The 15,422-nt window shown below is 44.2% G+C and overlaps 1 protein-coding gene across 1 annotated transcript; it reads left to right on the top strand.

Moving 5' to 3' along the window:
- Positions 1-1,562: 1,562 nt before the first annotated feature.
- LOC112242729 (norrin) lies at positions 1,563-12,502 on the top strand. The gene is made up of 4 exons (XM_024410594.2): positions 1,563-1,736; positions 1,878-2,030; positions 3,483-3,707; positions 11,026-12,502. Exons 3-4 carry the CDS (start codon positions 3,504-3,506, stop codon positions 11,248-11,250), a joined length of 429 nt encoding a protein of 142 aa, XP_024266362.1. The 5' UTR covers positions 1,563-1,736; positions 1,878-2,030; positions 3,483-3,503; the 3' UTR covers positions 11,251-12,502.
- The last annotated feature ends 2,920 nt before the right edge of the window (positions 12,503-15,422 follow it).

Below are 15,422 nucleotides of genomic sequence, written 5' to 3'. Positions count from 1 at the left end.
GTTGTTGTTTAGACATAATGTAGACTATTGTTTAGCATTTTTCTTCCTTTCCACTCAACTCTGCTAGGGTTTCCTCATTTGTAAAATCACAGAATTGTCACGCCCTGACCTTAGAGAACCATTTATTTCTCTATTTGGTTAGGTCAGGGTGTGACTAGGGTGGGTAGTCTAGTTTTTAATTTTCTATGTTGGCCTGGTATGGTTCCCAATCAGAGGCAGCTGTCTATCGTTGTCTCTGATTGGGGATCATATTTAGGCATCCTTTTCCCACCTGTTGTTTGTGGGATCTTGATTTTGTATTGTTGCTTTGTAGCCCTACAAAGCTGTATGTTTCGTTTGTTACTCTTTCTTGTTTTGTTGCAGTTATCATAAATAAAAATGATTAACCTACCCCACGCTGCATCTTGGTCCGAACATCCTTCCAACAACGAACGTTACAAGAATAAAATATTCATTTAAAACAACCCCCACCCCTCCCTCCTTCCTTCCATTCCTCCTTCCCTCCATCCCTCCCTCCATCCTAGTGTTTTTCTTCGTAATTCCTCCTGTTAGGAATAGAAGTATCAGTTGGCCTGTTAAAATAAATACTGTCTGAGATGTTTAGCTGGCCGGTAACCTGCTGCTACAGGGTTTAGACAGCACAGCAGACATCCCAGTCTATTCTTACTGAGGAGAACCTCTACCTCTCAGACTCCCAGCCTTCACAGGTGTGTTTATCCCACAGCTCCTTTCAATATCACACATACCTGGCTGGCATAGCAACTGGTTTTATCGTTGTCATCGTTTCCATAGTTATCATATTTGCCATAGTTATCATTGTAGTCATTGTTATCATTGTCATCATCATCATCATCCTCATGTCAGAGGAAGGCCCAAAGAATTGTCAAGACTCCAGCCACCCTGATCTCTCTGCTATCGCATGGCAGGCGGTGCCGGAGCACCAAATTTAGTTCCAGGAGGCTCCCAAACAGCTTCTACCCACAAGCCATAAGACTGCTGAACATCTAATCAAATGGCTACCCAGACTATTTACATTGTTCCCCCCTTTACACCGCTGCTACTCTCTGTTGTTACCATCTATACAGTCACTTTAATAACTCTACCTACATGTACATGACTAGAAAGGACGAGAAAGGACTAGAAAGGACTAGAAAGGACTAGAAATTATTAGAAAGGATTAGAAAGGACTAGAAATGACTAGAAAGAACTAGAAAGGACTAGAAAGGACTAGAAAGGACTAGAAATGATTAGAAAGGACTAGAAAGAACTAGAAAGGACTAGAAAGGACTAGAAAGGACTAGAAAGGACTAGAAAGTATTAGAAAGGATTAGAAAGGACTAGAAAGGACTAGAAAGGACTAGAAAGGACTAGAAAGGACTAGAAAGGACTAGAAAGGATTAGAAAGGACTAGAAAGGACTCGAAATGACTAGAAAGGACTAGAAAGGACTAGAAAGGACTAGAAAGTATTAGAAAGGATTAGAAAGGACTAGAAAGGACTAGAAAGGACTAGAACGGATTTGAAAACACAAATAGCTGTGGAATCAATTGAGATCCTACCATTTCCTGCTATGACTTCAATAGCTACTATAACAGTATAAATCACAAACGTTTGGAAACGATGTATCCCTTGTGTGTAGTCCATGAGGAGCCAGAGAAAAACACAAAGGAGCTCTTCTGTAAATGTATTCATTCATACCACTGATTGTCCAGGGATTCTACTCACCTAGTGTCCCAGGTCGGAATCATTCCCTGATTAGAGGGGAATAATATAAACCACACAGTACTTTTCACCTTAATATCTTAGTTTGAGAAAAGGGGCTTCAGAAAATAGAGATGACCCACCTCTCGCCCCGTCTTTCTCTCCCTCTCTTTCCAGATCCAGACCAATAGACAGGAGAGATGGAGAGGTCCAAGAAGAGGCCCAACAGAAGAGCTTACCTCCCCCGCAGCAGTACCCTTGGCCAAGGCTAGGAGCTCCACACCAACACCCACTGTAAACCCTACCGCATTTTCAACTCAAATACTTCTAGTAAGTGGAACTCAAAGTTGATGAAAAGTAATTATTACTTAAAATGTTTATGTGGATCTGACTCAAGCTCACATCAACTCTATTTTTTAAAGTTATGATAACATGGAAATGGAAAGGAAATGTTTTACCCAGCATGCTCTACTGCAGGTATATTTTCGGGGAATTGTTTAATATCTGTGTTTTTGCATGTACATTGAATGATTGATTCATCTTATGCTACACAAAGATAAATAACATACATTTTTGTAAACTAACTTTTTTGCACCCGTTACTGAAATGGTTGTTCCAGTTTAAATGGCTTAGGTCGTCTCCTCAAACAGTTCCTAACCCTGGCAGTCATTATGAATGCAGGTTGCGGGTGAATAACAATGCTAACTGTTTGATAGCAAAGCTCAGAATTCCAATAGGAATGGCACCTCACTTTGCCAGCCAGTATAATGTGACTTGCAGGTGGGGTTGAAAAGTCTGGTAAATGTCCCAGGTATTTCAGAAATCCTGGTTGGCTGATTCCTGAACATTTGTGGAAAGTTAGCAGAATTATGCAACCCTACTTGTAGGCCTGATTTGGCTTGTAAACCATAAGTTTCATATTAGGGTGATGATAGGCCTCAAAATAATGCCTTATAAGCTATGTAAATGTATTGTCATAAAGAGTTTAATGACAACATTGAAAAGGAACTGAAAATGAATGAATTCAACAACCATGTCTCTGTCACTAACAAATACAGTCATCGGGGGTAACCCTACAATTCACTCGAAAAGACAAGTCACACTGGGAAATTATATTGGAGGCTTAACTTAGCTAGGGCGTTTCTCAAAATGTTCAATCTGATACAACTCAAATCTGGACCCCTACAGCAAGGCTGTTGAACTCATTCCATGGGGGGCTTAGTGTCTGCATGGAATGAGTAGTTGTTCCTTTCAATTAAGCCCTAGACAACCAGGTGTGGGGAGTTCCTTTCTAATTAGTGATCTTAATTCATCAATCAGGTACAAGGGAGGAGCAAAAACCAGCAGACACTCGGGCCCAACGTGGAGTGAGTTTGACACGTGTTCTACAGGGTCACAGTGACTCTATCGGTTTGAGTAATGACTACAAAATAATTTTAAGTAACTGTAGGCTACTCAGACATATTAAGTGCAACAGGTTTCCTAAAAAAAATGGAGTGATGACAGCACAATGGGGTTTACACTGCCAATACAGAGAGAGAGGCAGGGAAAGCCTCACTCCATCACGTCAGTAAAGAGAACAAGAAAGAAACCGAAACAGAGAGAGAAAAGTCACTCCCAGTGAGAAGAGATGCAAACAGACAAATAGAGAGGCATAAAAAGGAGTGGACGGGGAGAAAGAAAGAGGGTGTCCCTCTCTCACCCTCTCTGTGTCTCCCTCTGAAATTCCTCCATGCCACTTTGACTTTACCCCCTATTCCCTACACCCATCCCACTTCCCAGTCAGCCCTCCCTGGCACCAGTATGCGGCCCCCAGCCCCCCTTTCTCCCCCCTCAGGGCTGCTGCTGTTGCTGGTCTTCTGCCCCCTAGTGGTGGTAGCGCAGGCCAGCAGCAGTAAGACGGAGAGCGGACACAGCACACACCATGGAGACACAGACCCAGACCGCTGTATGAGGCATCACTTCGTGGAGACCATCACACACTCCATCTACAAGTGCCACTCCAATGTAAGTCAGCTGAATGTGCACACACACACACACACACACACACACACACACACACACTAGAATGTACACACACGCTCTTTCACATGCAGACAATGATACACTAGCAGATACCTAATGATAAAGAAGGTCAGAACTTCCTGTAAATCAAAACAAACACGTATGCAAACACACAGACACACACACACACACACTCACACACACGTGCACGCGCACACACACATACACTGTAAGCCAACCCAGTCTTCCACCCCTAGTCTTCCTGCTAAGAAGCTGTTTAAGATAACAGGGCCAGTCCAGCTGACAAAGGAGCAGGAGTTTTACATGATAAATATCAGAAGAGATCTGCCCCAAACGTCCAAAGCAGACCCCTGGGACTACAGACAGGGAACTCTCTCTAATGAGTCTAGTGAGTAGGTATTTTTCACTCTATGTTTCTCTGTCTGTATGTCCCTCTCTTTCACTGTCTCTCTCTTTCACTCTCTCTGTCTCCGTTTCTCCCTCTCTCTGTCTCTCTCTGTCTCTCTCTCTCCGTTTCTCCCTCTGTCTCGCTCTCTGTCTCTCACGGTCTCTGTGAGTTCCTCAACCCAGCCCAAAATTAAACAAGCCCCCATAGAGAGAGCAGCAAATGTCTGCAGTGTGGCCCACATCCAACACCTCACTCAACAGCAGTGTGACTCACCTAGACCAGACAGAGAGAGAGAGTGAGAGAGATGGGGAAGGCAGAGATAAATAGAGGGGTAGAGATAGAGATGGAGAGAGGGAAGAGAGTGGAGAAAGAGAGAGACAGAAAGAGAGGTGAGAGAGAGAGGTCTAGTAGAAAGAGAGAAAGAAGAAGAGTGGAGAGACTGGAAACGATTGTGGCGAACAGGTGCTGAGTAACCCTAGTAACCCTGGTGTAAGGCACTGCACCTCAGTGCAAGAGGTGTCACTACAGTCCCTGGTTCAAATCCAGGCTGAATCACATCCAGCTGTGATTGGGTGTCCCATAGGTCGGCGCACAATTGGCCCAGCGTCGTCCGGGGTAGGCCGTCATTGTAAATAAGAATTTGTTCTTGACTGACTTACCTAGTTTTAAAAAATGAGGAGAGTTAGTTTCTCCCTCCCTGAGGTGTAATATACGACATGTAGACAGGACAGCACTGGGGATCTGTAGTGATGAGTGACACTGGAGATGTGTAGTCGTGAGTGACAGTTCCTGATGTAAACGAGTTTAAATGAGTGTAAGTGATCCCTCACAGGGGACAGTTAATGGAGGGGGGCTGTCATTCCGTCTTTCTATTCTTCCCTCTCTCTCCCACCATGAGTCCATTTCATACATGCAGGGCCGTAGTTGTGTGTGCGCATTCAAGTGCTTGCAACTGTGTATGTAGGTGTTTGTGTGTCTGTAAGTGGGTAGGTGAGTGCCCAGCTGTTGTCATCCTGCCATGCGGTTCCCAATCTCCAGACCCTTCTCCTCTCTTTCCCTCTCCTTATCTCCCCTCTTCTCTTCCCCCCCCAACACACACTGACACAAAGCCCTCAGCTCCCAACCTCTCTCTGTGAAAATACTAAAACACTTCCTAGCTGATAGCTCATCTTCTAGTCTTCTTAAGGAAGACACATGTTCCTAAAGTGGCTGCCAACTTCCTTGCAGTCATCGCCAACAAGTGTGTGTGTCATATTCCCTGGCCCGAGACAGGCTTTAGCCAAAGGTAGAGAGAGAGTCCGAGAGAGGGCCAGAGAGAGAGAGTCAGAGAGAGAGAGTCAGAGAGAGAGTCAGAGAGAGAGTCAGAGAGAGAGTTGGAAAGAGAGAGGCCAGAGAGAGTCAGAGAGTCAGAGAGAGAGAGTCAGAGAGGGAGTCAGAGAGAGGGTTGGAGAGAGAGAGTCAGAGAGAGAGTCAGAGAGAGAGTCAGAGAGAGAGAGTCAGAGAGAGGGTCAGAGAGAGAGTCAGAGTCAGGGAGAGAGTCAGAGAGAGAGGTCAGAGAGAGAGAGAGTCAGAGAGAGAGTCAGAGAGAGAGAGAGAGAGAGTCAGAGAGAGAGAGAGAGAGAGTCAGAGAGAGAGAGAGTCAGAGAGAGAGTTGGAAAGAGAGAGTCAGAGAGAGAGTCAGAGAGAGGGCCAGAGAGAGAGAGAGTCAGAGAGAGAGAGTCAGAGAGAGAGAGTCAGAGAGAGAGAGTCAGAGAGAGAGAGTCAGAGAGAGAGAGTCAGAGAGAGAGAGAGTCAGAGAGAGAGTTGGAAAGAGAGAGTCAGAGAGAGAGAGTCAGAGAGAGGGCCAGAGAGAGAGAGAGTCAGAGAGAGAGAGTCAGAGAGAGAGAGTCAGAGAGGGAGAGAGTCAGAGAGAGAGTCAGAGAGTCAGAGAGAGAGAGTCAGAGAGAGAGAGTCAGAGAGAGAGAGTCAGAGAGAGAGAGAGTCAGAGAGAGAGAGTCAGAGAGAGAGAGTCAGAGAGAGGGCCAGAGGAGAGAGAGTCAGAGAGAGAGAGAGTCAGAGAGAGAGAGAGTCAGAGAGAGAGAGTCAGAGAGGGAGAGAGTCAGAGAGGGAGAGAGTCAGAGAGGGAGAGAGTCAGAGAGGGAGAGAGTCAGAGAGGGAGAGAGTCAGAGAGAGAGAGTCAGAGAGAGAGAGAGACAGAGAGAGTGTCAAAGAGAGTCAAAGAGAGTCAGAGAGAGAGACAGAGAGGGTCAGGAAGGGAGTCAGTGAGAGAAAGAGTTAGAGAGAGAGAGAGATCTATTACATTGGCTTTGGCAATGTTAACAAATGTTTCCCATGCCAATAAAGCCCCTTGAATTGAATTGAATTGAGAGAGTCAGAGAGAGTCAGAGAGCACATACCTTGGTCTGAACTGTAGATACCTTGGCCTTAACATCAGCGCCACAGGTAACTTCCACAAAGCTGTGAACAATCTGAGAGACAAGGCAAGAAGGGAAAAAAACATCAAATTCAACATACGAATTAGGATCTGGCTATAAAATACTTGAATCAGTTATAGAACCCATTGCCTTTTATGGTTGTGAGGTCTGGGGTCCGCTCACCAACCAATAATTCACAAAATGGAATAAAACACCAAATTGAGACTGCATGCAGAATTCTGCAAAAATATCCTCCGTGTACAACGTAAAACACCAAATAATGCAGAGCAGAATTAGGCTGATACCCACTAATGATCAAAATCCAGAAAAGAGACGTTAAATTCTACAACCACCTAAAAGGAAACAATTCCCAAACCTTCCATAACAAAGCCATCACCTACACCACCTGCTCTGTTCACAAACACAAACACAAACACACCCCACAGAGCCCCAGGACAGCAACACAATTAGACCCAACCAAATCACAAGATAATTACTTGACAAATTGGAAAGAAGTGACAACAAAAAACTACGCAAACTAGAATGCTATTTGGCCCTAAACAGAGAGTACCCAGTGGCAGAATACCTGACCACTGTGACTGACCCTAAACAGAGAGTACCCAGTGGCAGAATATCTGACCACTGTGACTGACCCTAAACAGAGAGTACCCAGTGGCAGAATACCTGTCCACTTTGACTGACCCTAAACAGAGAGTACACAGTAGCAGAATACCTGACCACTGTGACTGACCCAAACTAAAGGAACTCTTTGACTATGTACAGACTCCGTGAGAATAGCCTTGCTATTGAGAGAGGCTGCCGTAGGCAGACATGGCTCTCAAGAGAAGACAGGCTATGTGCACACTGCCCACAAAATGAGGTGGAAACTGAGCTTCACTTCCTAACCTCCTGCCAAATGTATGACCATATTAGAGACACATATTATCCTCAGATTACACAGATCCACAAACAAATCCAATTTTGATAAACTTCCATATCTACTTGGGGAAATACCACAGTGTGTCATCACAGCAGCAAGATTTGTGACCTGTTGCCACAAACAAAGGGCAACCAGTGAAGAACAAACACCATTGTATATACAACCCATATTTATGTTTATTTATTTTCCCTTTTGTACTTTAACTATTTGCACATCGTTACAATCCTGTATATATATATATATATATAATGTGACATTTGAAATGTCTTTATTCTTTTGGAACTTCTGTGAGTCAAATGTTTACTGTATTTTTTTATTGCTTATTTAACTTTAGTTTATATCCCCTGGCCCTAGCTATTGTTAGAGAGGCTCACATCGGTGGCGACACGAGGCTGTTGACAGGGGACATGACACAGGAGTCCACTTACAGTGTGTGTGTGTGTGTGTGTGTGTGTGTGTGTGTGTGTGTGTGCGCGCGCAGTGGTCACATTGCAGGCAGACCATCACCTCTAGATGTGGATCCGCTAGGAACATAGTGAAATAGTCATCCATGTTCTATAGCTAGGAACACAGTGAAACAGGTCATCCATTATGTGTAGCTAGGAACACAGTGAAACAGGTCATCTATGTTTTGTAGCTAGGAACACAGTGAAACAGGTCATCCATGTTTGTGTAGCTAGGAACACAGTGAAATAGTCATCCATGTTCTATAGCTAGGAACACAGTGAAACAGGTCATCCATGTTGTGTAGCTAGGAACACAGTGAAACAGGTCATCCATGTTCTATAGCTAGGAACACAGTGAAACAGGTCATCCATTATGTGTAGCTAGGAACACAGTGAAACAGGTCATCTATGTTCTGTAGCTAGGAACACAGTGAAACAGGTCATCCATGTTTGTGTAGCTAGGAACACAGTGAAACAGGTCATCCATGTTCTGTAGCTAGGAACACAGTGAAACAGGTCATCCATGATGTGTAGCTAGGAACACAGTGAAACAGGTCATCCATGTTGTGTAGCTAGGAACACAGTGAAACAGGTCATCCATGTTTGTGTAGCTAGGAACACAGTGAAACAGGTCATCCATGTTCTGTAGCTAGGAACACAGTGAAACAGGTCATCCATGTTGTGTAGCTAGGAACACAGTGAAACAGGTCATCCATGTTCTGTAGCTAGGAACACAGTGAAACAGGTCATCCATGATGTGTAGCTAGGAACACAGTGACACAGGTCATCCATGTTGTGTAGCTAGGAACACAGTGAAACAGGTCATCCATGTTCTGTAGCTAGGAACAGAGTGAAACAGGTCATCCATGTTGTGTAGCTAGGAACACAGTGAAACAGGTCTTCCATGTTATGTAGCTAGGAACACAGTGAAACAGGTCATCCATGTTCTGTAGCTAGGAACACAGTGAAACAGGTCATCCATGTTGTGTAGCTAGGAACACAGTGAAACAGGTCATCCATGTTATGTAGCTAGGAACACAGTGAAACAGGTCATCCATGTTCTATAGCTAGGAACACAGTGACACAGGTCATCCATGTTGTGTAGCTAGGAACACAGTGAAACAGGTCATCCATGTTCCGTAGCTAGGAACACAGTGAAACAGGTCATCCATGTTGTGTAGCTAGGAACACAGTGAAACAGGTCATCCATGTTGTGTAGCTAGGAACACAGTGAAACAGGTCATCCATGTTGTGTAGCTAGGAACACAGTGAAACAGGTCTTCCATGTTATGTAGCTAGGAACACAGTGACACAGGTCATCCATGTTGTGTCCCTCTGACAGACACACAGTATGGAGCCTGAGCCATTAGAACAACCAACATCACTAATTAGGGCGATGATACCGGGTGTGTCACCGTTGTTATGCTGCAAACTCTAACGGAGCTAACACAAGTCTTCAGGTCTCAGGGGAGGTTACTCATGTGATTTACATGTGAGTGTGTGTGTGTGTGTGTGTGTGTGTGTGTGTGTGTGTGTGTGTGACTAACTCAGAGCTTTCAATGTCAACAATGAGACAGACTAGCCAAACTCCTATTACTGCACATGCCAGGAGACAGATTAAGTCAGACTGCAGGCTCTAGATTACACTAAATCGAATCAAATTAAATGTATTTGTCACATACACATGGTTAGCAGATGTTAATGCGAGTGTAGCGAAATGCTTGTGCTTCTAGTTCCGACAATGCAGTAATAACCAACGAGTAATCTAACCTAACAATTCCAAAACTACCTTATACACACAAGTGTAAGGGGATAAAGAATATGTACATAAAGATATATGAATGAGTGATGGTACAGAACGGCATAGGCAAGATGCAGTAGACGGTATAGAGTACAGTATATACATATGAGATGAGTAATGTAGGGGATGTAGACAAAGTGGCATAGTTTAAAGTGGCTAGTGATACATGTATTACATAAAGATGCAGTAGATGATAGAGTACAGTATATACATATGAGATGAATAATGTAGGGTATGTAAACATTATATTACGTAGCATTGTTTAAACTGGCTAGTGATATATTTTACATCAATATCCATCAATTCCCATTATTAAAGTGGCTGGAGTTGAGTCAGTGTGTTGGCAGCAGCCACTCAATGTTAGTGGTGGCTGTTTAACAGTCTGGTGGCCTTGAGATAGAAGCTGTTTTTCAGTCTCTCGGTCCCAGCTTTGATTCACCTGTACTGACCTCGCCTTCTGGATGATAGCGGGGTGAACAGGCAGTGGCTCGGGTGGTTGTTGTCCTTGTTGATCTTTATGGCCTTCCTGTAGCATCGGGTGGTGTAGGTGTCCTGGAGGGCAGGTAGTTTGCCCCCGGTGATGCGTTGTGCAGACCTCACTACCCTCTGGAGAGCCTTACGGTTGTGGGCGGACCAATTGCCGTACCAGGCGGTGATACAGCCCGACAGGATGCTCTCGATTGTGCATCTGTAGAAGTTTGTGAGTGTTTTTGGTGACAAGCCGAATTTCTTCAGCCTCCTGAGGTTGAAGAGGCGCTGCTGCGCCTTCTTCACGATGCCGTCTGTGTGGGTGGACCAATTCAGTTTGTCTGTATTGTGTACGCCGAGTAACTTAAAACTTACTACCCTCTCCACTACTGTCCCATCGATGTGGATAGGGGGACTAGAGAATGTGGACTAGAGAATACAAAGCCTGACTGGGACAGTGACTATATAGACCACAGCTCTTATATAGACTACAGTATATAGACTACAGCTCTTTGAACAGGTTAACATAACTTTGTTGTTTTCTAAACTCCCTTGAAGTGCTCATGTATGTTTTTTCTCCTCTCCTCTCCCTCTCTCTCTCTCTCTCTCCTCTCTCTCTCTCCTCCCTCTCCCTCTCCCTCTCCTCTCCTCTCCTCTCTCCTCTCCCTCCCTCTCTCTCCATCTCCCTCTCCTCCATCTCTCCCTCTTCTCCTCTCCTCCTCCCTCCCCTCTCCTCTCTCTCCTCTCCTCTTCTCCCTCCTCTCTCCCTCTCCTCTCTCTCTCTCTCCTCTGCTCCTCTCCCTCTGCCCCTCCCTCCTCCTCTCCTCCCTTCTTCCTCTCCAGATGGTGTTGCTAGCTCGGTGCGAGGGCCACTGCAGCCACACGTCCCGCTCCGACCCTCTCATCTCCTTCAGCTCGGTGTTGAAGCAGCCCTTCAAGAGTACCTGTTTCTGCTGCAAGCCCCACACCTCCAAGCTGAAGGCTGTGAGACTCCGCTGCGCCGGAGGGAGCCGCATCACAGCAACCTACCGCTACATCCTCGCCTGCAACTGTGAGGAGTGCAGCTGAGCTGGGAAAAATACTTTTTAAAACTCTAGAACTGTCTCCTTGAGAACGTTTCTGCACCTGCGAGTCGACAGCTGTGAAGAGTGGAATCCTAGAACATGTAAATTAGAAGAACCTGCACCTTTGTAGAACCTATAAGTCCAGGCCCTACCCATGGACCGAGCCAGTGTTTTTGTCCCTGCATGATGATTAAATTACGATGATTTAACTTCCCCTGGCCTTCATTTGCAAGTAGTGGAACCCTTAGTGCCCAATAGAACTCTAGAACCTGAGAGTATAGGCTAGACCCATGGACGAATCTAGAACCGTCATGCCTGTTTGTGATGAGGACTCCAGCGCCCCAACGACTATCTGCCTTTTAGAATGTTGTTCCTAGGGAAGGGAGGGCAGGAGATGTCTGAAACAATAATAATAATGGATTGGACTTATATAGGGCATTTCTACCAACTGAACTACTCCAAGCGCTTTACATAGTAACTCACCTCATACACCACCTGGAGGAATGTACCATTTCATGGTTCTACATGTGTTTCTAGACCTGACTGAGAAGTTAGTCATGAGATCCTTCATTCTTCTTGACTCTTTGTCAAATTGCTTTGTCAATCCTCTAAATATACCACGTATCAGTCTGGACCAAGACTCACCTGAACTCCTCATCCAGTAGCTCAATCCTCAAACTAAGACTCATTAGGAACCCTGTTCCCAAATTCTGTGTGTCTAGAACCAAGAGAACACTCGGCTCCTCAAGGCTCCCAGAAGGAGTTAGTTCTGCTAATCCATCGAGGGTAGATGACATTTCCCAGAATCCTATAGAACACTGTCTTCTCCCTCATGTGTTCAGACCCAGAAACAATTAACTGCTTTTTCGGTTTCAGCCAAACTCTCAACACTCATTACAAGCAACAACAACACATATGCATATGCATACGCTCGTATTCAATCACTCATCACCTCTCTAATTACACACACCGTCTTCCCACTCTCACCACTAATTACATCTATAAATGTATGGTGCCGACGTCATAAAACCCAACAGCACAACATGCATAATTAAAAGCAGAGCAGGCCGTGTATCCTATGAGATACATGTGTAATGTACATGTGTAATGACTGTGCTTAACTACACCTTCCCCCTGTCTCCTAGCCAGGCCATAAACATAACATACTCCACCAGATCTTCACCTACAGTTGAAGTTGGTAGTTTACATACACCTTAGCCAAATACATTTCAACTCAGTTTTTCACAATTCCTGACATTTAATCCTAGTAAAAATTCCCTGTCTTAGTTCAGTTAGGATCACCACTTTATTTTAAGAATGTGAAATGTCAGAATAATAGTAGAGAGAATTATTTATTTCAGCTTTAATTTCTTTCATCACATTCCCAGTGGGTCAGAAGTTTACACACTCAATTAGTATTTGGTAGCATTGTCTTTAAATTGTTTAACTTGGGTCAAATGTTTCAGGTAGCCTTCCACAAGCTTCCCACAATACGTTTGGTGAATTTTGGCCCATTCCTCCAGATAGAGCTGGTTAAACTGAGTCAGGTTTGTAGGCCTCCTTGCTCGCACACGCTTTTTCAGTTCTGCCCACAAATCTTCTATAGGATTGAGGTCAGGGCTTTGTGATGGCCACTCCAATACCTTGACTTTGTTGACCTTAAAGGCACAGTCAACTTAGTGTATGTAATCTTCTGACCAACTGGAATTGTGATACAGTGAATTATAAGTGAAATAATCTGTATGTAAACAATTGTTGGAACAATTACTTGTGTCATGCACAAAGTTGATGTCCAAACCGACTTGCCAAAACTATAGTTTGTTAACAAGAAATGTGTGGAGTGGTTGAAAAACAAGTTTTAATGACTGGAACCTAAGTGTTTGTAAACCTCCGACTTCAACTGTATCTGTGTGAAACATGATGAACCCTGGCAGGCCATATCACCAGCTGATGTACTCTCAGAGAACAGACTCTTACACCATGACTGCTTTGGCCATAGCCCGGAGGACTATAACGCAAAATGCATCAGAGTGCAAAAGTGGAGTTTCCAGAGGGACATTCTGTTGTTGGGGTAGCTACACGCTATGTTTGGGAGATACAGTGATGGGAAACCATTGTGCGCAGTGGCATATGGACTGAAAAATGGTCTGTCAATGCTCTGTGAAACTGATGATTTGGTGGTTGTTATTGTTGAAACTATTAATAGTATTATCGTGCCAGAGTTTATGATTACTGACACATGATTTGCTATCATTAAGTACTTCACTAATTATGTAATTTCAATATTTAGATACTTTGAGAATGGAATCTGTGTGTTACAGCTCGTGCTGCTCACAATTCAAATAATTTTTTTTTGACTTACTCTGGATTTGTGCATGTTACCACTTTAGTGCATTTAAGACAGTCCCAAACCATTGGATTTATCAGGAGTCAGGTACTGTGTCTATCTACCAGAGGAAGGTATGGGGAGAGGGTTCCATTTTAGAATCGAGCAGAATGGTGTTAAGATAATGATGGACTAAACAAAAGACCTCAGAGTCCCACAGAAGTGATGACTGAAGTGCTTCGAAATCCTGTTGAGAAAGAGATCACAAACACACACGCACACGCACACACACACACCTTTGTTCTTAGCTATGGCCTCTAACTGTGTCGTCCTCTAGGAAATCATACAAATTGCTGGTTTGATTTGTTAATGCAGATCATGGCTGACAGCGCGACTGGCTGCTTCACACGTCAACCTAATAAACAGTCCTTTTGTTTCTGCCTGTCTCCTCTCTGTGTGTGTCTTCCTCATCACACACACACACACACACACACACACACACACAGTATTCTAATAACAGAAACAACACCCTCAAATATCAGCTTTAGAATTCATTTCAGTTCCTGGGTCATGTCCAGGTGACACAATAAGGTGCATATAGTATTTTCATAACCTCTCAAATCATCCATATTATAACACAGACCTTTACTTTTCTCAAAAAGAGTGATAATAATACAAATCATCCAAAGGAAATGGTTTGATTACACACAGCCCTAGGTTTCTATATCAAATCAAATGCATTTATCAAATCTAAATTTTAAAAAATCGAATCAAATCTAATAAAATAAAATCTAATCTAATTGTATTTGTCGCACTCACCGAATACAAGAGGTCGAGCTAGATCTTACTGTGAAATTATGACTTACAAGCCCTTAAACAACAATGCAGTTAAGAAGTAATATTAAGAAAATATTTACTGAATAAACTAAAGTAAAAAATAAAAAAGAACACACTAAAATGACATATCAATAAAGAGGCTATATACGGGGGGGTACTGCTAGCAAGTCAATGTGCGGGGTACAGGTGGGTTGAGGTAGTTTGTACATGTAGGTAGGGGTAATAATAAACAGAGAGTAGCAGAAGTGCAAAAACAAAGAGGGGGGGGGCATTTGATTAGTCCAGGTGACCATTTGATTTGTCCAGATGGCCATTTGATTAATTGTTCAGCAGTCTTATGGGTTGCGGGTGGAAGCTGTTAATGAGCCTTTTGCACATAGACTTGGCGCTCCGGTACCACTTGCCGTGCAATAGCAGAAAGAATAGTTTATGACTAGGGTGGCTGGAGTCTTTGTAGCGCCTTAAGGTTGGATCCTAAGCAGTTGCCATAGCAGGCGGTGATGCAATCTGTCACAGCGCTCTCGAAGGTGCAGCTGTAGAACGTTTTGAGGATCTGGGGACCCATGCCAAATCCTTTCAGTCTCCTGAGGGGGAAAAGGTGTTGTCGTACCCTCTTCACGGCTATCTTGGTGTGTTTGGACCATGATAGTTTGTTGGTGATGCGGACACCAAGGAACTTGAAACTCTCGACCCGCTCCACCAGCCCCGTCGATGTTAATGTGGGGCTTGTTTGGCCCTCCTTTTCCTATAGTTCAATGATCAGCTCCTTAGTCTTGCTTACATTGAGAGAGTGGTTGTTGTCCTGGCACCACACTGCCAGGTCTTTGACCTCCTCCCTATAGGCTGTCTCATTGTTGTCGGTGATCAGGCCTGCCACTGTTGTGTCATCAGCAAATTTAATGATGGTGTTGGAGTCGTGCTTGTCCACACAGTCGTGGGTTAACAGGGAGTACGGGAGGGGACTAAGCACGAACCCCAGAGGGGCCCCTGTGTTGAGGATCAGCGTGGCAGAT

The sequence above is a fragment of the Oncorhynchus tshawytscha genome, linkage group LG03 (assembly GCF_018296145.1).
Source record: "Oncorhynchus tshawytscha isolate Ot180627B linkage group LG03, Otsh_v2.0, whole genome shotgun sequence".
Lineage (NCBI taxonomy): Eukaryota > Metazoa > Chordata > Actinopteri > Salmoniformes > Salmonidae > Oncorhynchus > Oncorhynchus tshawytscha.
The sequence above is the reverse complement of the archived record's forward strand: the minus strand, read 5'-3'. Positions and strand labels throughout refer to the sequence as shown.

Excerpts from the sequence above, each read along its gene's own strand:
- LOC112242729 (XM_024410594.2), top strand. The coding sequence starts at position 3,504 with ATGCGGCCCCCAGCCCCCCTTTCTCCCCCCTCAGGGCTGCTGCTGTTG. Across the intron at positions 3,708-11,025 it reads TCTACAAGTGCCACTCCAAT|ATGGTGTTGCTAGCTCGGTG; the intron begins GTAAGTCAGCTG and ends CTTCCTCTCCAG.